The sequence below is a fragment of the Lytechinus pictus genome, chromosome 15, assembly GCF_037042905.1.
Source record: "Lytechinus pictus isolate F3 Inbred chromosome 15, Lp3.0, whole genome shotgun sequence".
In the NCBI taxonomy this organism is placed as follows: Eukaryota; Metazoa; Echinodermata; class Echinoidea; order Temnopleuroida; family Toxopneustidae; genus Lytechinus; species Lytechinus pictus.
In genome coordinates this window covers 21,799,030-21,825,883 of record NC_087259.1, presented here as the reverse complement: position 1 = coordinate 21,825,883, position 26,854 = coordinate 21,799,030, and the positions used below count along the sequence as shown (strand labels likewise).

The 26,854-nt window shown below is 35.9% G+C and overlaps 1 protein-coding gene across 1 annotated transcript; it reads left to right on the top strand.

Annotated features, from left to right (window-relative positions):
- Positions 1-8,121: 8,121 nt before the first annotated feature.
- Positions 8,122-25,187, top strand: LOC129277431 (putative methyltransferase C9orf114). The gene is made up of 8 exons (XM_054913610.2): positions 8,122-8,189; positions 10,494-10,586; positions 11,147-11,196; positions 11,787-11,917; positions 13,385-13,451; positions 15,976-16,186; positions 19,802-19,949; positions 23,029-25,187. Exons 5-8 carry the CDS (start codon positions 13,436-13,438, stop codon positions 23,095-23,097), a joined length of 444 nt encoding a protein of 147 aa, XP_054769585.2. The 5' UTR covers positions 8,122-8,189; positions 10,494-10,586; positions 11,147-11,196; positions 11,787-11,917; positions 13,385-13,435; the 3' UTR covers positions 23,098-25,187.
- The last annotated feature ends 1,667 nt before the right edge of the window (positions 25,188-26,854 follow it).

The following is a 26,854-nucleotide window of genomic DNA, read 5'->3' as shown; positions in this document are numbered from 1 at the left end:
TGTTTTTCCTATCCAGGGTATCGCATTATTGACTGGTTCAACTGACCAAACATTTATGTGGCTATGTGCATCTGCAGGAGCAATCACATTCTTGGCAATATTTGCAAGTGTCAGTAATTTAGCACTTATTGCAGTGAATAGATTGTTGAAAATCACGCGATCGGAAACCATCTACGATCGAGTATACACTCAAAGGAATATTGTCCTGATGATCATCATCTCTTGGGTTTTGCCATTTCTGATATTGGTCATTCTACGGAGTCTTGGCTTCATTAATTTTGGCTATGGCAAATTTCATAGGGCCTGCTTTATAAATGCACAGCCAAGAAGAAAAAGCTTGTTTTTATCAATAGCCTCAACTTATGTCTTAATTGTTTTTGTCACAATTTCAGTCATTTACGTCAAAATTTCCTTGTTCATCCGGAAGAGGAACCGTCAGGTAGCACCGGCAGCTGCTGTAGGACGGGACATCATGGTCACAAAAACACTATCACGTGTCGTGGCAGTATATTTCATGTGCTTGGGATTCATGGCTGTATTCTATCTCATCAGAAGAATAGTTTTTCCTGGGGAAGAATTATTCATGACATATTTTACCCTCTTGCCTCTAAGTAATTCAATAATGAACCCATTTATCTATGCCTTCAGGCATAACGTCTTCAGGCACACTTTCCGATGCATCGTTACATTTCGACTGTCTGATATTCAGGAACCTTCTCGCCAGCTACAAGTGCTCCTCGGTCGCCGGTTGTGTGGAGATTAAAGACTTTTTTTCACATCCACAATTTACACGATGGACCTCACCTATTCATATCTTTAACGTCCGATGCGTCTTTACGCATATGAGTAAATTTATTGCTGAAGGAAAACATGCCATGGCTGGGATTCGAAACCCACTTTACGCTCTGATCGAAAGATGAGATTCAGAACCACTAAACCACGGCGCGCTTCATTCTAGAACAACTTTGTGACCCAATCATTTGAAGGATAGAACTTCATTTGTGGTGGTGAGCATGTTCATTAACGGAAAAGTCCACCCCAACAAAAACTTGTGTGAATAACAAGAGAAAAATCCAACAAGTATAACACTGAAAATTTCGTCAAAATCGGAAGTAGAATAAGAAAGCTATAACACATTGAAGTCTCGCTTAATTTTACGAATCAGTTAAATACACACATCCTGGTCTGTATGCAAATGAGGAAACTGATGACGTCACCCACTCACTATTTCTCTTTTATGTTGTCATATTGGGGCCGTTTTAACGAAACAGGGATTTATTGATTTATCATAACATAATCACAAATACAATAGACAAATGACCTACCATTGCAAAGCTTAGAATCTCCTCTTTCATCTGAAATTAGTTAGATTATTGCTCATTCACACATGAGTGAGCAAAAACAATTTGAAGATAGGATACCCATTACCAAAAGTCACTTGAGTCTGGGTTTCAAAAAGAAAACCACATTTTTTAAAAGTTCAATATCTGCTCTTTAATTTGATAGCTCAATAACAGATAATGGTCAAGATATAACAAAGTTGTGATTATTTGAAATAAGGCTTGAATTTCAATAATTTCATAAAATTAAGAGATTTTATAGGCTAGCGTTCAGACTCACCCGACACTCCATTTTGTTGACGATCAGCCAATTTCATTTCTTTTGTTAACCCTGTGATAGCTTCTGTGGATAACTGGTGAAAACATGTTTGATTTATACAAGCATTGGTTCAAGGAACATAATTTTTTTTCTTCTTGACCGTTTTCCATGATTAAGGTATCAAATAAAAGAGCAGATATTGAACTTTTTTGGCATGTGATTTTCTTTTTAAAATTCAGATACAATTTCTTCAAATTGTTTTTCTCACTCGTGCATGATTTTTGGGTTTTGTAAGAAATTGCATTTAAGAAGTATTTTCATATCTAATGGAGATAATTGAAATGATCTGTTATGTGAATGCTAGGATAATTTTGACTGAATTTCGGTATTGTATTTGTTATTGGATTTGAAGAAATGTCCAAATTATCTATTTGTCAATACTTTGGTCCTTTTACATTGGACTTGGATAGTAAACAGAATTCATTCACTGTATTCATTGTATGTAATTATTATTATACCCTGTGAGTAAAAAAAAATTGACACCTCACAAATCCCCAATTTAAGGAAAAAATATTATTGAACACATAATTATTATATATTGCCTGAAAGAGTATCTTCTCCCGAAATAATTTGATACCATATTTAGGCTGCGTTTATGCGACCTCAAGCCAGAATCATGATTTTAATCATGATTCAAAACACAAATATGAATCACAATACCACGGAATCAGCGTTTCGACGACCTTTATTCCAATGCCCTTTCTCCTCGGATTCGGGCCAATCCGGTGCGCATCACAGATCGCAGTTTGACACAGGAAGGTCAACTTTTTCGCGCGTGTTTCGGATCTTTTGCTTCCAGAATTTGGTCTGTTATACCTCATTTTGTTTACTTCTATTCATCTTGTTGGTTATTGAAAATGGTGATCGGAAGTGAATTTCAGGGTAGATCCAATTTGATATTGACACTATTAACTTAACAAAAACTGAGATCATTGTACGTCTGTCCAGTTCATTACTAGAGCTTGAATTTGAAAACATGACAAAAAATACCGAAAAGCAGTGGACGATGCGATGACCATGCAACACGGAACTTGAAGTTAAATGCACGTGACAAGAAATGCATGCATAGCACATTCTATACATAGCCCGTGCCTTGAGCTTGGCCAAAGTCAAACCGAAAGTAGCCCGAGACAGTGACATAGAATCATGATTCAAATCACGATTGCGTTTATACGACCTTTTTTGTTTGTGATTCTACAGAAATGTCTTTCCAAACGCCCCTTTTTCTGTGTTTCATGTTTGTGATTTGAAAGACGTTTATTTTCACTTTTTGAGTAAACGCAATCGTGATTCTGCAGAATCATGATTTGAATCATGGTTCTCGGGTAAAAAAGTGGTGCATAAACGCACCCTTACACATGTCAGTGGTATGTGTTAATGCTTGGATAATCAAGAGGTATTTTTTACTGTGATGTAAAGTTTGATTTGCGCCAAAGTAAGGCATGGCTGCAATGACGAAACCAGCTGTCGATGATGTCAATCCTCCTATATGTAGGGGAAGGCGGGGTAAGTTGAGCATAGGGGCAAGTTGAGCCACCACCCCCAGGCCAATAATGAATGAGTCAGGAGGTGGTGTCATGTATTGATGACCCATTACATAACCCTTAACCCCACCACATTGTTTTCAACTTTGAAACAAAAGTACCTTTTTAGAGGGAAAAATACAAATTTCAGCCAAAAAAGTAAAAAAGGGTGTGAAATAGATCAGTGCTTTTTACCCACACACGTCTTTACATATAATGAATAAGAACAATATTGTTAGACCAGGTATGGATTCTCATTCTGGCCATAGTCTTTTAGATAATGGATGCGTAAGAAATGTGTGGATGTGGAAATATCGCATTAAGTTCGGACTGGGGTAATTTGAGCCAGCCAACATGGGGCAAGTTGAGCCATGGTAATGTATAATTTAAAAAAAACAGACCTTAAAAAGTCATTGATATGCAGGCAGAAAGGAGTACCGGTAAATTCATATGACAGTTCTTCTACTTTTAGAGGATGTTAGTATTTATAGAGAATTCGCAAGTGAAAAGACTTTAAATAAAACATTGACATGCTGGTTCTTTCCGCATAAATTTTGTACATAATTTTTGTGGCTCGACTTACCCCAGAAGATGGCACAACTTACCCCACACATGGGGCAAGTTGTGCCATTTGACATCGTTTTTTTCAAAGGTCACAATGACTTTCAGTGTGGGGGTAGAAAGTATTATATAGGTAAAAAATATGTCCAAAGAATGAAATTTAAAGGCAAGGTACTTATTTCTACAATATTATTAGTCATATCAATTCTAACATCCAAAATGCAAAAAGTGTCACAACTTACCCTATATGAATTAGTAAACATATTTGCAATCCCCTTTTCAATGAAATTAACTTAAGAATTGATACTAAAAAGAGTTTATTAGACAATTCTAAATAATGTTAATTATTGAACAGGTGTTTTACAATGGATCTTTGGTCATTTGACGGTAAAAAAAAACATTTTAAGTCTAGACACTTTGGTCATTTGACAGTACAAAAATATGCAAAGTCTAGACTCTTTGGTCATTTTGACAGTACAAAAATATGCTAATTCTAGACACTTTGGTCATTTGACAGTACAAAAATATTTCTATTTCTAGAAACTTTGGTCATTTGATGGTACAAACATATTCTTAGTATAGACATTTTAGTCATTTGACAGTACGAAAGTATTCTACATCTAGACACTGGTCATTTGACAGTACAAAATATGCAAGTCTAGAAACTTTGGTCATTTGACAGTACAAAAATATGCAAGTCTAGAAACTTTGGTCATTTGACAGTACAAAAATATTCTTAGTGATAGACACTTTGGTCATTTGATAGTACAAAAATATTCTACATCTACATGTAGACACTTTGGTCATTTGACAGTACAAAAATATTCTACGTCTTGACACTTTGGTCATTTGATGTACTTACAAACATATTCTTAGTGTAGACACTTTGGTCATTTGACACAAAATTATGCTTAGTCCAGAAACCTTGGTTATTTGACAGTACAAAATATGCTAATAAAGTCTAGAAACTTTGGTCATTTGACCGGACAAAATTATACTTAGTCTAGACACTTTGGTCATTTGACGGTACAAAAATATTCTTGGTGTAGACGGTTGTCATGTTTTTTATCTTACGGATATTTTTATAGTGCAGAAAGAAACATTCTATGGACATTGTGGTAAATTTGTTTCTTTACTGCAAATAATTCCTGTTGTGTGGACTATTGGTCAAGATGTACATATACTAGTTTTGATGTTGATGAATTATTAAATGTTTTTTAAATGTTTAAGTCTTGCATAATAGTCTTAGTGGTGTTACTATTACTCCCCCACACCTTTCTCAGAGGTTCCACGTGTTGAGGAACGTGACACTATAATGTCTATCCATTCAAGTATTAGTATTCTAAGTCTAGAAACTTTGGTCATTTGACGGTAGAAAAATATTCTCAGTGTAGACACTTAGGTCATTTGACAGTAAAAAATATTCTACGTCTAGAAACTCTGGTCATTTGACAGTACAAAAATATTCTACGTCTAGACACTTTGTTAAAGGAGAATGAAACTCTTGGAGCAAGTTAGCTTTTGTGAAAGCAGAAAAATCAAAGAATAAGATCAACAAAACTTTGAGTAAAATAGGACTAGCAATAAAAAAGTTTTGAGCATTTGAATGTCGAGATCACTAATGCTATGGAGATCCTCCCATTGGCAATGCGACCAAGATCTGTGATGTCACACACGTACAACTCTCCCACTTGGACACTGAAAATATACCCCAAAACATCTCTTTTTGCTCATTCTAATCATATGACAAACAATTCATCAATGATATAATGTTGTGAAACCTCTGTACTTGTCATCTCATAAAGAGAACACCTCACCTTGTGATAGACTCTATAAAAGTGAGAATATAAGTGAAATAAGTACTAAAGTAATGAGGGAGTTGTACGTGTGTGATATCACAGATCTTGGTCGCATTGCCGTTGGGAGGATCTACATGGCACTAGTGATCTCAATATTCGAATGCTCATAACTTTCTTATAATTCATTCAATCTTCCTCAAACTTTCAACAATATGTTTCTTTGATTTTTCTCTTTGATATGGATTCAGCTGGTTTCAAGGGTTTCATTCTCCTTTAATATGACAGTACATAAATATGCTAATAAGTAAAAATGTCTAGAAACTGGTCATTTGACAGTACAAAAATATTCTAAATCTAGACACTTTGGTCATTTGACAGTACAAAAATATTCTTTGTGTAGACAGTTGTTATTTATTTTAAACCTTTGGATATTTTATACTGCAGAAATATTCTATGGACATTGTAAATTTATTTATTATACTGCAAATAATTCCTGTTGTGTGGACTATTGGTCAAGATGTACATAATTACATATTATACTAGTTTTGATGTGGGTGAAATTATTAATGTTTTCTAAATGTTTAAGTCTTGCATAATAGTCTCTGGTGTTACTATTACCCCCCCCCCCACCTTTCTCAGAGGTTCCAGGTGTTGAAGAACGTGACACTATAATGTCTATCCATTTAAGTGATACTAGAGTTTTTACTCTGAAAGTAATGGTCCAGGTTAAACACAGAAAGGTGTTTCTTAGTAAAGATTTCTCTTATGCATAGTTTCTGGGAGATTGCATCTCTGAGGCCAGTTGCTATAAGCGGTGGTGATTGAAATGATTATTAGGCACGGACCGACAGAGTGGTCATGTTTACATGATAGTGGCTAGAAATTTGAGTTCAGGTTATCGTTATTCCCATGAGGGGAATATTGGAGTTGGTCTGTTTAGTTTAATAATGGAATTTTATAGAAAGGGTTGTGGTACGCTGTAGACTTATTACAATTTTAACATCTTTTGGGATGGACAAGATTTTTATTTTCTGAGCTCAATGTGAATATATATACAAGCGTTGAAATGTTGTGGACTACAAATTGCAATTGATATTAAAGTTCAAGTTACACGTAATCAGTTATCATGTTTTCTTACATGTAGATTAATTTATTGCAGCACTGCCTGACCAGTAGTAGTTATTGGGTGAATGGTGATGGAAGTTGAGAATGGAGTATCAGTGTCAGAAGAGACATTAGCCAAGAGAGATGAGATAAATTGAGTTATTTATTTTAATAGCCAAAAGTTTGCTTGATGCAAATGACCCTTAAGCCATTGTTGTAGTTTGGATATTATGGAGACTGAGAGTTAGAGATGGAAATACAAGGCTCTGCTGTGAAATTCAAAGTTAGTGCTTGGGATGCCTGCGGCGTGTTGAGAGTTTGTATATGCTTGCATGTATGCACAGCCATGTGCGAGAAATTGTCAAAGTACAGAGTTTGTGGTTAACGTGCACAGGCTAATACACGTGTGTATGAGGAGAGTGCGTCTCAGAAATTTGTAAAAATAAAGATTTTTTATTCTTGATGTTTACAAATAATACAAGGTATTTTAGTACAGAATATTTGCCAGGAGGTTCTTGACTTATTCCTAGTTTAGGTAAACAAAGCCTTTTGCACCGGGAGAAACATCTTGGTGAATTTTTCATCAGTTTTCTAGAGCACTCAAAAGACGTAGGGTTGGAACTTGAAGATTGAAAGCATGGTTGTATTAATGAGTTAAAGGTCCCAGGCATGCCAAATTCTTAGCAAATCAGAGGAGTGTTTCACAAAGATTTAAGTATGACTTAAGTCGCACTTAAATGCCGACGCGTACATGATATGCAACGCGCGATCTTATTGATAGATACGCATTAGTGCGCGTCCTCATGACACAATCTGACCAATGCGGTCAAGCCTTTCATACCGTACGCAACTCGGTATTTAAGTGCGACTCTAAGCCATACTTAAATCTTTGTGAAACACCCCCCCGAAGTACGCTTTGCTGTCACATGTTAATTGATTCAAATTATTATGTCAAAGGAAAGTCCTATTGTGATGTAGTTTTATTTTGGATTGGGATCAACTGAATAATCTTCAGTTGATGCCTCTATGCCAGTTTTATTAATTGCGAAATCAGGGGAGACTCATTGCTCGTGAATTACCTTGTTGGAATAGTCTTCCAATTAACATCCATTATCAAGGTCTTTCAATCTTGTTATGCCCACTCAGCATAATATTTTTATTATCATAGAACCAGCTGATAGAAGAGACACATTCTTAGAAATAAACAAAATATCTCCATGTTGTATTTTGTTTTCGATTTGGAGGACATTTGCAAAGTTTGTATTGTTTTATTGATACACACAGTGTCACAGACACTTTATAATATAGGAGAAACATATTTTTACATCAAGGGAATAAAGCAAGCTTTTTTTTTTTGCCATATGATTGCAATCACTTTTTCCTTTTCCTGTTAAGAATTTGAATCATTTTAAAAGAAGAAAAAACTGTTATCAATTTGATTATTTAGATCTCATTGTCTACTTGTTTTTCAGATTGCCAGAGCTGTAACCATCTTCAACATTGATGAGATAATCATCTTTGATGAGTCTGGAGCTGCAGCTAGGTTAGTCTTGAAATGAAAGAAAAGAAAATGGCTTTTTTTTTCAAGGATGGTGGTCCTGTAGGTGCTAAAATGCCATAATAATTAAGATGATAATAATATTGACAATGATTACAAAAATTGTAAATTACATGACTACTGATCATGATTAAATATATTGTTTATTATTATTTAGATGTAGGACTTAAAGGCGCAAATATATTTTGACGTCTTACAAGGTTGTTTCAAAGAGACAAAAATATTAAAACTGATTTTTAATGTGTATGCCTATGAAAACTATCCAATATTTTCCATATAGGATGAAATTAATATTTTGTTCCGCCAACAAGATTATAATTGGTTAATAAATCATTGTGCGCATGAAGCGATTGTTACGTCACAATGAAAATTAGTTGCCAGGAGGTGTGGCAAAGGAGCGAGATTGCGTCAATTTATCGAATTCAAATGCGCATCTTTACAGAGATTTCTTTTTTTTTTATGACAATACTCAGTCACCATGCTCATGATTTACAGGATTGACATAAAATGCGGAGTAAAAACTTTTTTTTTGCTTTATTAATTAATGTTTAGCTTTGTGGGGGTATCTAAATAAAAATATTGGATGACCAATTTTCGTGGAATGGGTAGAAATATTGTTACTCGCTGAACGCCATCCAATTTTCCCTAAATATTAGAAGAGGTGACATAGGATATTAAGCTATTTTGTCCGCTAGAATGAAAAGGAATTTATAATATGATGTTGGGTCATAAATTACAAACACAGGTAACATTTGTTTGATCAAAATTTGTTTATAAATGGCTTCAATTTGCATTCCACATTTCTGAACAAATTATTGAGTCTTGTGGGTCACTTGAAGAAAGTCACTGATGTGAAGAAACAATTAAAGCAATATTGACTGGCCTCGGGGCGATACAACATTTATCCCCCAAACTCTATTTATATCGCCCGAGTCATAGATGAGGGTAATATCAATTTAGTGAGGGCATTATATGTCCTTTCACCCCCAGGCCAGTCAATATTGCTATTATTAACCAAATCAGACATCTAGAGCAAAAATCGTGAAAATTTAGATAGTTTACAGATTAAGAATGGGAATCTATGTTGAGCAGACGGGGCATATGAACTTTAACATTGTGACGTAATTTACATGACGCGTCCCTGGCCTGGGGACGCAGTGTCCAGCGTTGTCTCATCTTGATGTATAGCACTGCGCTGTTCAAGGCCACGTACAAAAACGTGAAGAATACCCGGATGTTAGCTCTGCCTTATTGCCCGCTACATTTCCACGCATTTTCTCATAGACTTTCCTGAGCGGGCAATAAATTTGTCCGTGGTTAAACAAATAGAAACTTATTGACCGACCACTTGATCCCAGTTTTAAGCAGGCAATAATGTATTCAAGTTGCCCTGCTCAGATGTCTGATACGGATAATAATGGATTTTGTTCCTGAGAGTACACTATGTTTGTGATCCTTGTGCATATTCTTTGCAGGGAGCTCTCTACAGAAATCATTGGAGTACTGCGTAGACTATATCAATTGATTTATGACGTCAAAGTTATTGTACTAAAAAATCACCAGATTGTGTGGATGGAGTGTATGATGTTTTCTTGAAAATTTTGCAATATGAGGCCACTTTCATTATGTTTTATGCCTTGTGTTATCTAATACTATTCATAAACTTTAAAGAGAGGTTTCCTGTAAATACCCCCCGAAACTGGCAAAGTATATATATATATATACGTGTACTGTATCAAAGCAATAGCTTTGATCCAGCTGAAGCATGGCGGCTTGTCATTGTTCGAAACCCACCTTCACCCGACAAAGGAAATTATAATTGGTATAGTGTCGAAAATCTGTCTATCTGACGGTCAATCGGATCGGGGTCGCCCTAGCCACTAACCCGTCTCTGTGGTCTAGTGGTTAAGGCACCGGCGTTCAAAGCTGGGGGCCCGGGTTCGATTCCCGGCAGAGACATTTTTTCGGCATCACCAATTTTTCCAAAGGGTAGATAGCTCTGGGGAACCTTGATTTAAGCTACGCCTACCATTGTTCTCTTCATCCATTTCTTTACAATATTTAAATAAAAAAGAGTTGCCAAAGCTGTTGTACATGTATAACTTTACACATTTATATATATATATATATATATAAATGTTCAAAGCTGAATTTGCCAAGTTATACTGTCATTGTGATTCCTTTACAATTTTCACTTCTGTACATGCATATATGGTTTATTTGATGGTTGAGTTTTGAAAAATTGGTTTTAAAAGCAAATTTTGGCACTTTCATCACATTTTTTCCAAGAGAAAACACGGATGGAGTCTTTAGCGGTATTGGCAAGAAAGGGAACGCTAACGTCCAATTGGCAAGGATCCTACAGTATCTGGAATGTCCTCAGTAAGTTCCAAGCGAATGTTTACACTTTTCAAACAATAACATTTCTGTGGCAAAATGGCAAACTGGTTATGCAAAGTTGACTTCGCGCATTTATTAACAAAGCACTTTAACCTGTAGTTTTAACTGCGGGTACATTGACCCCTCCCCCTTCCTCCCCCATTGATTGATTTGTGGTTCAGTCAAGAAGTTATTTATTGTCAATTCTTTATGAATTTATTTATAATTCATACATACTCTATTGGTTCAAATCAAACTTTTTCTCTTGGGTGGAATTGACCTTTTAAGATTAAATTTGCATCATGCCATTCTTTTTTATGTTTGTTTACACCACTCATCATCGGTCATGAATTAAAGAAGGTTATAAGTTTATTGCTGTTGATTCTGATCGTAAATTCTAGTTATACCTGCAAGGAACAAACCAGAGTCAGAAATATCTATTTTCACTTTTTTGTGTCTTTTCTTTCTTATTTTTGTTACGCAATACATTAATGTGAGTTGGAGATAATAATAATAATTTTTCAGGTTTTAATCAAACGATGTTGGCTGTTTTTTTTCTGCAGGTATTTGAGAAAAATCTTCTTTCCAAGACACAGTGATTTACAGTATGCAGGTAAAGTATGAAATACAGAATGTAATTGATCTTACTCATCAAACTGTACTAAGTTTAAAAGAATGGATTAACCCATGTAAAACAATAACAAAAACATTCATCTAACCTAATATTGTTTTGTTTTGTCATCATGTGTTTAGTAATAATGGCTAGGTTTTTAAATGAACTTTCATTCGTTTATAGGCCAATAACAAATTGAAAATTGAAATAGATTGTTATAGAAACTGTGCATTTGTTGTCATAAAACCTGATCTGCAGCAGCAGTGCGCATTTAGCCAATAAGCCCTATGCGTATTGCACCTCCATTTAATAAGCGCAATGCATTGAATCCTAATTTTCGTAGTGACGTCACGTTTCTGACCATGCAAATTGACAATTATGGACGGTATGTGTGCTTGCAACGGTTCAAATTTGTTTGCGTACAACAAGCAAAGTAGGCATTGTATAGTTGCCATTACCATAGTAAAATAAACCATGAGTAAAAGTTGCGTATGAAACAGGTTTCTGATGAATTCTATTAGTGGCATTCCTTTCAATAATTTCACTGGTGATTAATTTGGCCTCAATATGTCCTTTCCTGATTGATATAGGTCTACTGAACCCCCTGGACAGCCCACATCATGTCAGAGCCAATGAGGAAGTAGCTTACAGAGAGGGTGTGGTGGTAGACAGACCGGTAGCTAAGGGGCATGGCTCTCTTGTCAATGTTGGACTCTACAAGGTAGTCTTTTACAACTTTTCTCTTTACTTTATTAGGAGGTAAATTTCCAATTCGTCTATTGCCAACTCGTCCACTCATTGCATGGTGTACCTTCATTCAGTCTAATGCCATCAAGTCAATCAACATTTCATCTAACAACCATTTGGTCCAATAATCATTTGGTCCAATCATCACTTTGTCTAATCACCAGTTTGTCTATGACCATTTCGTCTCATAACCAGTTAGTGTAATATCCATTTTATTTTCATTCATTTCGCCCAATGAATGAAATGGTATTTGGACTAAATGGCTATTGGACCAACTGGTTATTAGACGAAATGGTGAGTGGACGAAATGGTAGTTAGATCATGTGGATAGCGGACGAACTGACCATAGACCAAATGATAGTAGACGAGTTGGTAATTGGACCAATTGGAACTAAACCTATTAGGAGTGGTGGTACAATGATTGACTGACCAGTGGTCTTGTGGCTTGGAGATCCTAAGTTCACTTCAAAGTCTATATTAGTGCTTTTTTGTAGGGCTTGTAATTATCTTTGATCGGGCCTTACCTAATCTCCATTAGTTTTGGTGGGGTCTTATTCCCCATCATCTTTTGAATTAACCGAAAGCCTTACAGAGGTCCTAACTTTCTTATGTCTCTTGTTCCTCATCTATCATTTGCTCATATGACTGTGAACTATATTAGAGGTAAAAGTAATACAGGTATCCTAACAGGACCTCTGTGTACATACTAATATGCTGTCTTATTCTTCTTCTTTCATTCGCTCTTATGACTATGAACTGGAGTAATTATATTAAAGGTAAAGTAAAACGGGTATCAGGTAAAATAAAACCATATGCACGACATGTACTCTACATGTACAAAATACCACACCCCTGGACCAAATCTAAAGTGGCCTCAAGGTACCTGTATGCAGCAAATATAGCTTTTCATGCCCTGGGTTGTTTGGGACCAGACCTTCATTAAATGTTATACTTCCTTTGTTTCTGTATACTTTATAATGATAATATAGGGTATTTATATTGCGCACATATCCACCTTGTTAGGTGCTCAAGGCGCTCCTATATTACCCGGCTAAGCTAGTCGTTCATAGCGCACACAGCTTTTTAAGGAATCACTTCCTACCGGTACCCATTTACCTCACCTGGGTTGAGTGCAGCACACTGTGGATCAGTTTCTTGCTGAAGGAAATTACGCCATGGCTGGGATTCGAACCCACGACCCTCTGTTTCAAAGTCCGAAGACAAATCCACTGGGCCACAACGCTCCACGAAAGTCTCAAAGTAAAATCATATTGAAATTAACTAGCTAACTTTTCTTTTGGTCCCACTGGCATAATTCCTTGCATCACACATATTGTTCAGTCAGGGGGTGGAACAATAGATGGCGCCCCCTCCCTGAACAATAGATGTGGGGCAAGGATTTACGCCAGTGTTTGGTCCAATTTTTATGTTTGTTTCCCAGGAAGTTGAGATTGACAAGAAGCTGCAGGCAGGGCTCAGAGTGACGGTCAAGATGAACGCAAAGAAGGGTAAGAATTTGAAAAAAGGGAGCCCATCATCTCCAGTCTCCATGCATGAAATCTAACTCACAGTTTGAACTGTGTATCTTTGATATTCTGCGCAGAATATATTTCATGTCATTCCATTAATATACATTCTGAAGTGTAAGTGAGCGGAAAATTAAAACAAAGGTATAGCATATGTTAATGGAAAACCATGGGCCATGTAATTTTAATGTTGAAAAAGAAATGTTGCCTTATGTCTTGGGATGAGGAAGACAGAATTTTTAGGTCTTTGCATACAATGCCAGAAAATAAACGGTTTTCCGGGGGGGGGGGGGTAGGATGATAGGAACAGTTAATATGATAAAGTTCATTTTAAATCTTGATATAAACAAAATCACACTCACAGACCTAAGATTCTCATCGCTTAATAATGTTATTATATGTTTTAGAGCATAAACTTTCTTAAATAATCAAGGCCAATAAGTTTTGAATAAATACAATGTCTTGGTGTTTATTTTAGGCCAGGTTTTTAAATCACCTGTACATGTACACTCCCCTCCAAAAGTTTGGGAACACCTGCCTTCAGTGTGTGTTCTTCGAACTTTGGTAGACTTTACTGAGGTTAAGCCTCATAGTACAGCTGTATTTTTGTTTTAAAGTGAAGGCTATACACCAGTGTACATTTTATCAGTGATTCATACAAATTCAAAGCTCTTAAGGGACGTGCAGCTGCCAAAGAGGGCAGGCTACCAGTCAAGATGGCATTCTCTAAAAAATGCTTACTTCTTTTAACATTGTTCTGTTTGGGGTTCTTTTCTGAAATTCTTCCCAATATTTTGTGAATGTTACAGCAGATGTCCTTAGAATTTGTTGCTCAGTATTGTTCATAAGACAGTTAATTTATGGAAATCTGCATCTTTATCCTGGAAAACATCTGAACTTGACAAATGCCTAATCCTTCTTTAAAGAAAATACATGGAAGTGGAGTAGACATCAGTGCAATTTGAAATTCATGAATTCAAAAGTTATTCAGAGTTTTTTACACTTATTCCAGTGCACCTTCACTCATTTTGCCTATTCAGCTAGTTTTCTTAGTCAGAAGTCAGTCACAAAATTAAAATGGCTAAGACAAGACAGCTTTCTTTGGAAACACGTCAGTCAATTGTAGTTTTGAGGAAAGAAGGCTACTTCATGCAAGAAATAGCCAGGAAACTCAAGATCAGTATCCATGCGGTTCACTACAGCCTGGAACGCAAAGAGGCCACTGGGTCTAATGGGAACAGGAGACGAAGTGGTAGGCCAAAAACAACATCTCCTGCTGAAGATAAATACATTCGGGTGAGCAGTCTGCGCAACCGTTGTCTGACTTGCCCACAAATTACAGCTGGGCTCAACAACACCCATGAGATGCCTGTATGTTCTTCAACTGTTAGAAGACGTCTCTGTGGAGCAGGGCTGATGGGCTGTGTGGCTTCAAGGAAACCACTCCTCAAAGAAAAGAACCGGAAGAAAAGGCTTGCTTGGGCTAGGAAGCATAAAGACTGGTCTTTGGAGCAGTGACAGAAGGTTCTTTGGTCTGACGAATCAAAGTTCGAGGTGTTTGGCAGCAAGCGACGTACCTATGTGAGATGGCGAAAGGGAGAAAAGATGCTACCCCAGTGCATCAAGCCAACTGTGAAACATGGTGGTGGTAATGTCATGGTTTGGGGTTGCTTTAGTGCAGGAAAGGTAGGCAGCTTGCACAGAGTAGAGGGTATCCTCAACCAGCACGGCTATCATTCAATCCTACAGCGGAAGGCCATCCCTTCAAGGAAACGCCTGATCGGAGAAGGATTCGTTTTCCAGCAGGACAATGACCCAAAACACATGTCAAGACTAAGCGAAGACTACTTGAAGAAAAAGGAAGAGAAGCAAGTCCTGGAAATCATGGATTGGCCACCCCAGTCCCCAGATCTCAATCCCATCGAGTTTTCCATCGAATTTTCCATATCTGTGAAACACTGAGTATTGTTTGATTTTATTTTTGTGTATGACTTCTAACTAGGAAAAGGAAAAATGAATGAAGTTGCACATGTTTTAGTGTAAAAGCTCTGAATAACTGCAATAACTGCATGTAATAAAATAAGTTAGCATTTTGAAAGAATGCCTTCTTGACTGGTAGGCAGACATTTAAGAGAGTATAAATTTGTTTGAATCAATAACAAAATTTACACTGCTGTATAATCTTCACTTTAAAACAAAAATTCAACTATGCTATGAGCCTCAATATCAATCAAGTCTACCAAGTATATAAAAGCACACACTGAATGCAGGTGTTCCCAAACTTTTGGAGGGGAGTGTATATCTCTGTATTTAATTATTTTTTTTATTTCTTAAGCAAATGTGATTTGCAATATACATCCATCCATCCATCAATTAATGAAATAGAATATGATTTATTATATCCATGGATGAATTATTTTCTTATTCTTGTATGATGAATGCATGTTTCTACATAATTTTCAAAAGGTAATACCTATTCGTGCAATCTCCCTATCATTCAATATAGAAGCTTCGTCCAAGTTCTCTCCGTGTAAAGTGGTATCACCCTCTGCACCAAGGCTTGAGGCTGGTCTGTACTGGGGGTACTCGGTCAGGTTAGCATCAAGTCTAGGGGCTGTTTTCACGGGATGTCCATTTTCAGCCGATGGGTACGATCTTACCATTGGGACATCGGAACGAGGGACCACAGCGAATAAGGTGGATCTACCTTACTTCAAGTAAGAACTTTATCCTCAAGCAGTTTGCAATAACAGGGGCTGATTTCACAAAACAGTTAACATTCTAAAAGGTGAAGCATCCATTCCTCTCAGATAAAGAAAAAAGAGAGAAAAGACAATAATGGGAAGTTTTAGATGGAAAACCATTTAATTCTTTCATGTCATGACACACATTTCCTAATTGCAATGGTTGCAAGTTTCACTTGAACAAATGAAATAATAATTATGATATTCATATCATCTCAACTCAACATCTCAACTAGTAAATACATGTACTTAGCTACTTCATCAATGATGTACAGTGTACAACGCTCCTAGTTGGTAGCCCTTAACAGGTTCTGTCTGCCTCCCAACTTAAAGTTTAGCTTGCCAGTTTGCTGTGAAATGGCAGCAGCAAGTTCTGGATGTAGTCCACACTGTATGATTGTAACGGGTCTGGTGTTGACAAGTGTAGTGCTTGGGTTTACACTGTGTCTCCTAATCTCAGCAACCATTGTCATAACTGTAGTAGATTGTAACAGGTCTGGTGTTGACATGTGTAGTGTTTGGGTTTACACCTTGTCTCACCATCTCGGAAACAGTAGCTGACACTAGTGGATTATAATAGTTATGGTGTTGACCAGTGTATTGCTTGAGTTTACACCGTACCATAACATCTCAGCAGCCATTTCCTTTCCTACTGTACACTAATTGTTGATGATTATCTTACACTATCACATTGCATCACTGAAAAACATGAGAGACACACAAGTTTAGTTTATTTCGTTAACTCCCTTCTGGGATAAGTGAGTACAAAACAAATAGGATTCAGCCTAGCAAGTATAAAAGGTGTACATTTAATTCCAGAACATGCAATGGACAGTATATATATCTATTTATTTATTTCGTCTTTATTTAACAGTATAGCCCCATCAGTAGTTACAATACTGTTACACTAGGAGGCCCTGCATGATATAAAATTCATATACATAAATATACATATACATAAAAATATCCAATGGTGATATGAAAGATCAGTACAAAATAACATTGGATGCTACTTGTCAACAAGCAATAATAGAAAACAAATATTTACAACATAATTTCATCAAAGACAAATCAAGATATCTCGAAATCAGTCCTGTATTGTCTAAAGGTGGAAGGAAATCACCTTGTTTAGTCTATATTGTTCATGATCACCTGGAAGATATCATAATCATCACAATTACAATAGCACAAATTTGAGGAGCTACACGTTGGTGCTTCACTCTCCATTATATACATGGAATACAGATGAACATACAGAACAAAGATATTAAATAATATAAAGGATTATACCAAAGAAAATAATCAATAAAACACACAGATATCCATTCCAAATGGATCGTACGTGTATTTACAAAATATGAGATAACAAATGAATACACATTCAAAAATTCAACTGAGGGCATTATTGCAGTAAGAACAGAAATTCTGTTTTGAATAGCACTTCCATCTCTAAACATCTTCACTTCAGTACCATTTTCCATGGACCCCTACCAACAACCGCACAATCGCTGATAGGGTGTTCCATCTCACGAGTGTTAAATAAATGAATGAAATGAATACAAACAGATATTCCATACTACTCTGTTTGTAAATGAATAGGCCATCTTTCCTGTCTCCTGGTCCTGTATCCGCTGAATCTTCAGTTCATCAGATTGGTTCGGACTTCTGAAATGAGTCCTCTTGTTTTCTGACAATTTGAGGAAATTTCAGAATCTTTCTTCATTGGAAGGAGAAGGTCGTTGTTCTTTAAAAATAGTTAGACTGACTGTTCGCTTCTTTGCTTGTTGACATGTTGTTGTTCAATCAGGGCTGCCAAGTTCTTTAAAAATAGTCACACTGACTGTTCGCTTCTCTGCTTGTTGACATGTTATTGTTCAATCAGGGCTGCCAAGTTTTTTAAAAATAGTCAGACTGACTGTTCGCTTTTTTGCTTGTTGACATGTTGTTGTTCAATCAGGGCTACCAAGTTCTTTAAAAAATAGTCAGACTGACTGTTCGCTTCTTTGCTTGTTGACATGTTGTTGTTCAATCAGGGCTGCCAAGTTCTTTAAAAAATAGTCAGACTGACTGTTCGCTTCTTTGCTTGTTGACATGTTGTTGTTCAATCAGGGCTGCCAAGTTCTTTAAAAATAGTCAGACTGACTGTTCGCTTCTTTGCTTGTTGACATGTTGTTGTTCAATCAGGGCTGCCATGTTTCTCTGATTGTCAGGGAGACTCCCTGAAAAAAAAAGTGATTTTTTTAGTGAATAACTGCAGATTTTCAACATGTCTCTGATTCGTGCATTGATTTCTTTCATTGGATTGTGTGTAAATTGAGATAGATCTCCCTTCTCCCTCTGTAGAAATTCTCCTCGAAACATGAATATTTAAGTTAGTAGTAGTGTATACTCCCGATAGACTCCAACCCTTTGTCATATATGTCTGCAGCTGGCCTGCAAAGCTAGAATGAACCACTAGCACGCAGTCTGGAAGAGGGATGCAGTGCTTGTGAGAATATGTGAGAATAAAATGACAAGCATCTTGCTTCCTCTCGTCTTTCAATCTGAAGGACGTGGGTTCGATTCCAAGCCATGGCGTGTTTTCCTTCAGCAAGAAATATACCCACATTGTGCTTCACTCAACCCAGGTGAGGTAAATGGTTACCGGCACGAAGTAATTCCTCAAAAAGCTGTGCGCACCAGAATCAGTAGACTAGCTTAGCCAGGGTAATATAGGAGTGCCTTGAGCACCCAGGAAGGTGGATATGTGCGCTATACAAATACTATATTATTTATTTAAAGACAATGTGTTTGCAGGGAGCCTCTTATTGTTGCCATCACTCTTCACCTGACTATGGTTCAGATGATACATTTTATTAGCCCTCATATGTTTTTTGAAATTGAATAAAGCAACAGGAAAAACCTGTAGTAGACAATATGGTTTAGGTGATAGTTGATCAGCCTACACAATATGTTTTTAGAAAGTAAAAAAAAACGAAAACCTGACAGACGATGTATTCCTGGTGATTTGATATAGTATTTGATCAGTTCACACAACATATTTACACAAGTTAAATGAAGAAACAAGCACCTCTTGCAGATCTTAACTCCATGAAAGAATAAATATGTGTGTGATCTCTCTCTCTCTCTCTTGTCGCATGTCCACATTTGGAGAAACAATCTTATTAATTGTATTTGATTCATCGCAGCTGTGGATGTAAAAGGGAAGGTGTAATTTCTTTTTCGCATTGACTCTCACCAAAATATCGAGCATATGCACAACATGTGATGTTTATGTATTATTGATTTTCAGTAACACAGAAAAATCAAGGAAAATAGTCTATATGAAAATCAGAATTTTGACTTTACTGAGAAATTAAGGCTTTAAGCTACGGGGTGTTCCAAGAAACTAAGATATAAGCGCGTTCAAAGATCTTTCACCATGAAAATAAGTGTTGCTGATAGAGGGCACTAAATGTGATCAAATTTACACAAAGATTCAATCAGTTAAAAAAAAACATTACGATCAGAATGTTTGAAAATGACAGTCAAGTATATTCACATTATTGAACATCTACCAATGTTTGTTTTTTCTTTCTTTCTTTTCAGACATGCATTGATTGTCTTTGGTGGTGTTCAAGGTCTGGAATTCAGCTTAGAGATGGATCAAGCATTACTGGTCTCAGATCCCAGTGTGTTGTTTGATCACTATGTCAATGTATGCCCCAACCAAGGGAGCAGAACTATTAGAACAGAGGTGATTATTAGTCTGTCATTCATTCCCTCATTTGTTTCTTCATTTATTTAATTCATTCATTCATCCGTCCATCTATCGTCACATCCATCCATCCATCTATCCATCCATCTGTTATTATTATTATTTATTCGGCAAATAATATACAAAAATACATTTCAGTGTAAACAATACAAAATAAGAAATATCAACCATTGGAACGCCAGGGACAGAAAAAGTTAACTTACTTATTGTGGCATGAAGCCTCATGTCCCAATTCCAATTGTTGATTTACAATATATATTAATAACTAAACAATAATAAAATACTCATAATTATAAAGGGGTGTAGCATGTGATTAATAAAATATATAAATAAATTTAGTTACTTCAGTAACTTCAGTAACTGAAAATGAGTGGAAATGACGGGGAAAGAGAAGAAAGCTGAATGTGACAAAGAGAAAGGAAAGGAGAGAGTGGGAGAGAAAGAGAGGGGTGGGAAAGGAAAAGAAAAAGTGACACAGGCAAAGGAATTATACTTAAAATAAGACTTATTAAGACTTAACTTCCAAGGGATTAAATACTAAACAACTCGTTTAAATCGGGTGCTGACGGAGTCATTCATCCATCCATTCAAGAATCCATCCAACCATCAATGTATTCTTTCATTCATTAAAACATTCATCCATAGAATAGGTGCCCTTGAATTTGCAACTAAATAATCAGCGCCTCATAAATGCTATATATTATTGTTATCAATCCATTCATTTATATTTAAATTTTCTACTATATGTTCATATTGTAGTTCTATTTGATAGAACAAATAATGCACAGGTTTGTAATGTTGGTGGTAATACAGATAACACAGGTATTCACAATGTTGTGTAACAGCACTCAGCTACAGCCTTGTGCTTGATGCAACATTGCCCTATACTGATACAAACCCATCTACCAATATGTTGTATTATACAAATAATGCATGCAGCCGAGTGTGTTAGTGGAAATGCAGAGCACGCGAGGTTTCTTTAGATAGGTGCCGCACTGTGCACAAGTCGCTGGCGGCAAGTGCCCAGTGTGCACCATCTGAAGAAATCGAGCTTTCTCTGCATTTACTTTTACGCGCTACAGAGCAAGTGCATTATTTGTTTTATAAAATAGCAACACAGACACAAATTCTTAAAAACTTACAGTACAGTTTTGTTGGACTTCTACCGCACTGATCAGCTAGAGCGTGCAATGTCAATTTTCGTTGCGCACCTTTTGCACTGCCGTGCATGCACATAAAAAGTTGGATGTCATGTGACACGTATTGGCCAATCGCGATGCTTGAAATAATACACCTATTTTATAAATCATCATACCATTACAAATATACAAGTGGCTCCACCATGTCAACAAAATCAGTCATCCTATAATTGTTCCTCAATTATTCATTGAAATTCTCATTCTTTCAGACTTTGTTTCATTTGTGGTGAACTTTGTCCTGGAAAAAAATCACCCTGTTGATGAGAAGCCTTATATCAATGTACAATAAATATATTTTTCCATGTGTAGTTTAAGATTGAACGTTTGTATGGCATCTTTCTACGACAATGTATTTTTTAAAAGCACTGTTCTTGAAAATTTGTTATTTATAACAAGTTTTTATCAAACTGGACCCTGATCTTTGTGAATTTTTGCTTTTAAAAACATCTGAGTACAATTTTGCTTATTTGTTTTTACATTTAGATAGGGTTTAAGAAAATTCACTCCTATGTTTTAACAGGGAAAAATTGGGGTATCTCATGTAGCACTTGAACAAGTCACTCATTGAATGTAAAGTCATGCGTATAAAGAATTTGATGATATGGCTCCAAAAAGCAAAAATTGAAGCTTGTAGTCTGCTCTAGTCTGCAGACACGGACCCTGATTGAAACTTTGATTGATTAACAAGTGTGTCTCCATGCAAAGACTAGCACATACAAAACGTGCGAGAGGGTTATCAGTACACAAGGCATGAGTAGGCTGCAATTCAGAGCCTTTACTCGAGTTAAGGGTTTGCCCGGCAGACTAGTCTGCTCTGGGGCCTGTTTCATGAAACTTATTATAATAACAATTTACAATAACAGTTAAAAGCTACTGAAATCCTTCAATCTGATTGGCTGATTGTAATATTTTTATAGAAATTGTGCCTTTGTTATCCTAACAAGTCCTTATGAAACGGGACCCTGATGTACATATCATTCTTGAAGCATGAACATCAATCTGTGTCCTTGTACTTTGATAAAAATAAAAAAACACAGGAAGCTGTATAGATGAATTCTGAAACCTTACAATCTTTGATATCAATATCTTGGGAGCACTCAGACGGCACGTCCTAGAAATTAGCTCCTTCCATCCAAGTGATGCATGCCTAGATAGGCTCTGCATATCATGAGTTTGGTATGGGCTATAACACCTCTTTTAACTTGATGCTGCTCTAAATATTTTCCAAATTCTAAGTGTTCGGCACTTTGTGTATTAAAAGGAGAAAAAACTTTCATAATGCATTTGTTTGAATTCATCCAAACTTTTTGTTATGAAGTTGAAAATATGGATCTGAAACATGCTACAAAATATTGTTTTTACTTTTTTAAAAGTTGTTTTACATGCTTAAAGGTAAATTCTAGTTCTGGTAACGATCTCAAAATGACTTTTTACAGAATCTAATATAATGACCACCCAAGTGTCTGTTTGTATGACTAAAAAATATGTGCCGAAGGATTCTGGAAGAAATTGTGTAATCGCTGAGAAATAAGCAAAATAAGCGTGGATTCGGTCACTTCCGTCGGGTCTTTATTCCAGCAATAATAATACTGTCCCACGTGTGCCTATCTGTGTTGGCGATCTTCAGTGTGATCGTATTTCAGCTTAGATTTTATGATTTCACAAAGTTCAGTTTATGTAACTGAACCAGATCTAGATCCACGATGATATAGTCATACTTAACCTTGGTGTTACAGACTTTCTCACGAAGTTAGTGTTTTACTGCAACTACTGTAATTTAGCTTTAATTTTGTGTGGTCCCAAATATTTTTACTTCAAAACTTTTCTGTTTCTTTTTTTTTGTCACTCCATTTACCCAGGAGGCTGTACTGATCACCATGGCAACACTAAGACCCAAGATTCTCAGTGCTCAAGATTTGAATAGATGACAAAAATGTCTTTGACAGTTATTGTACCAACAATGCAGGACTTTCACATTGACCAGGGGGAGGGTTCATTTTCACGAAGCCATTCATCAGTCGGTTTTACTCATAATGCAATAAGCTACTAAACTCCTTGCATCTGAATGGCTGTGAGCAAACTCGTCAGTGAAAATCAGTGATGAGATGCTTCATGAAAGGCTTTCCATATTGTATCTGTGGACAGAGCTGCCAAGTAGTACTGGTTTTCAGTAATTATTGCTAAAAAATGAGAAAGAATACTGGTTGTTTCATGCAAATTACTGATTTGCATGAAAGGTGTATTTAAGTTTCAGTTTATGTGTTGTCCTATGGCATTTCTGTGAAAATACTTGTTTTCTTACCAAAATACTTATTTTCCGCCTTTAAAATACTGAAATGTTCTTGATCAGTTTGGCATCTCTGTCTGTGGATCAATTGTTTTCATATTCTGATTTTTCTGGGAACCAATGCTTCATTCATCAGATGAACATTATTGTATCGACTTGGCTATATCCTGGACCCAATAGCCTGAAGAAATAAAGACATGATGCATACGTTTCACCAGTATCTTCATTCTAGTATTGATACAAACTTCTCCTTATTTTCCTTCATCATCATTTCACATGTATTGTCTTGGTTCAGGATAACTAGAAGCAAGACAGATGAGCAGAATCGAGCAAAGTGTATAAGTGGGGGCTTTGGCATTAGCCAGTCAAAATTAAAACTTTAGGGTTGGTAAATTTTCGACTTTAGATGAAAATTCAATGGCAAATCCTGGAAATCAAACTATTCAATAATTATTCATGCACCTGTTTCTTCATTCACGTGGTCCAATTACAAGCTCAATTTACAATCAGTGATATTTAGTGCCAATATAAATCACCAGTGTGCCATATGCATGTTACCATTGCAGATTGTGACCAAACAAATTATTCATTTTTCCATGCATATAAAAAAAAAACTCTTGATACTCGAATGAGATATGGTTAATATGACATCATGAATATGTTAAAGTAATATCTTTTTTTGCTTTTTAATCTCATGGGGATTGCCAGAATTATGCATAAAATATTCCTTATTTTTTCCCCCAATCAAATTTTGCCGTTCATATGTTCTATTTCTCTTCATTTATTTTAAGTACCGGTAACTCTAAATGTTCATGTGATGTAAGTGCAGTTTTTAGTACACGTTCATAAGATTATGAAACATTTCCTTAGTTTACTCATGTGAGTTGTACTTAGGACTGTTTTTTGCACATACTTGTTGAATTAATGAAGATAAAGTTCATAAATCATATTTTGAATATATATATTCATAGAAAAAGGAATGTGCGAAAAATCTCAATGCCTGATCCAGACAAACATGGGACTTGTGCGACCATTGCTGTACTAATTGTGCTCTTCTGGCTCCTGTAGAGGCAATGTTATAATTAGCCTACCATTGAGACAGGTCTTTTCCCCCAAAGCCAAGCAAACCTATGGCAACTGATTTCTTTCTCAGTTCTTTTTCTATGATTTTTTTAAATCTACTGATTCGTCGTCGTAGCAGTAGTACTAGTAATCCAGGTTTGAATGGTGTAGTCCTGGACTACCATGGTGGCCGTAATATTCACAATACATTTTTTTCCTTGATAAGAAACTCATTAAGTTTTTTTTTTTATTGCCACACTACCTCAAACAGTTTTGAAGGGGGAACATGAAAAAAAATATCCAAATAGGATGAAATATGGAAAAGATACAGCCTTTTTAATATGTGTTGTTTCATCTCAATTTGAATGAGGCAGTTTCCACAAAACTGTTGGTAATGTGACGAGCTCATTTTTTTTCAATTTCTTTTCATGCCTCTGCCCGCCATGGATGGTTGCCGGAGGCATTATTCAATATATGAAATTACAAGTTACCAATTAGGTCATTCTCCAAATATGTAAAATTTGGATTAGCTCTTTATGGAATACATAAAATCATGACAGTAACTCTTCTTGTGAGAAGGGATAGATTTGTGGGAGAAATATTTCAGATTTTGTGTAAAAGTAAAATAAAGAGTTGTGATATCTGCTCAAGCTGTTTTTACAAAACAAACTGAAAGACGTTTGGTGGTATTCTTATTCATCTGATTGTGATAAAATGTCACCATTTTGCTTGATTAATTTTGTTTCAATATGAAACAAAAAAGGAACTAGAAAAGGAAAGAATAAAAAGGAAAGAAGAATGAGAATAAAAGTAGTATAACATTGTCTCCTTTGATTTAAACATTTGTGCAATCATGTAGCGATAATATTGGTATTTGAAATGTATTGTTATATTCCATTTGCATTTCTTAGGGGGGGGGATAAGAAAATATTCATGTTTTAAAACCCAGTTCCTCTTAAGAAAAAAATTAATGAGTCTGGGCATATTGCCTTATGGTTAAATCCTTGATGGTTTATATATATCTACTTGGGTTTACTTCTCATATTCTATAAAAACCACATGGGATGAACCCGTTTGGTCTTATATCAGTTTGATCCAATTTCACTTGGTCTAATACACAACTGGGCTAAGTGCCACTTTGTCAAATGCCCAGATTGTCTAATTTCTACTTCGCTTACTTTTTTTTGCACTTTGTTAAATAAACAGTTCATTTTCCCAAGTTGACTGAGTGGTGTTAGGCCAAGTGGGATATATCCTAAATGAGAATTAGACCAACAAGTAAATGGTCTGAATGGCAATTAGAAAAGATGGTTGTAATATGGGATTAGACCACCTGGGTTGAGACAAATGGAAAAGAGACAAAGTGAGTTTGGACCAAGTTAACATGGAAAGAACTACCTTGATATTCAATTAATGATGATAAGAACAATTTGATAAATAATGATAAAAAATTATGATGATGATGATATATGATGATGATGGTGATGATGGTGATGATGATGATGATTGTGATGATGATGATGGTGATCATGATGATGATGGTGGTGGTGATGATGATGATGATGATGATAGTGTTTTATTTACCCAAGTTTCCCATTTGACTTGGGGAAACTGCTCTACCAGTGGACTCTACATAAAATAATAAGTAATCATATTCAATTTATCTTGTTGATCAGCATATATAACACCTCCAATATTCACAAGGCCATTGTTGAGATAGTCATCAGTTTTCGTTCCACTTAATGAAGACATGATGGTCCTTGATGTCTGTCAAATATGAATTCCGATGCTTGGTTTGCATGGAAACCATTTGCGTTGTGTCCATTAATGGTTTGATATCTCTTGAAATATCATGATTTGCATCAGAGATTAAATATCAAGTATGGAAATATGCTTCCTGTCGTGTTATCAGGAGTTCATCACATATTTTAATCCACATCATGGCTCTTCCACTCTTTTTTTTTTGAGGGATGAAGGTGTTATTTGTTTCATTTTGTTTTTAGAAAGAGAAAATATTCATTGTCCTTCATATCTTTATTAGGAATGGAAGGGGTACTTTTTTTAACAGGAAAAGAACTTCCTCTATTAGGAATGAAGGGGTTCTTTCATTCAATTTATGGACAGGAAGAGAAAATGATTGCTATCCCTCTTTTTTTAGGAATTAAGGTATTTTAGGTTTTTTTTCTAGAAATTAAGAGAAAAATGATCATGTTTCTTTTTTAATCAGGAATGGAGGTGTTCTTTGTTTTATTTTTCACAGAAAGTGAAATTAATCACTGTCTCCATTACCATAGCAGAAATGAAGCTGTAATTTCTGTATTTTTTCAGAGAAAATA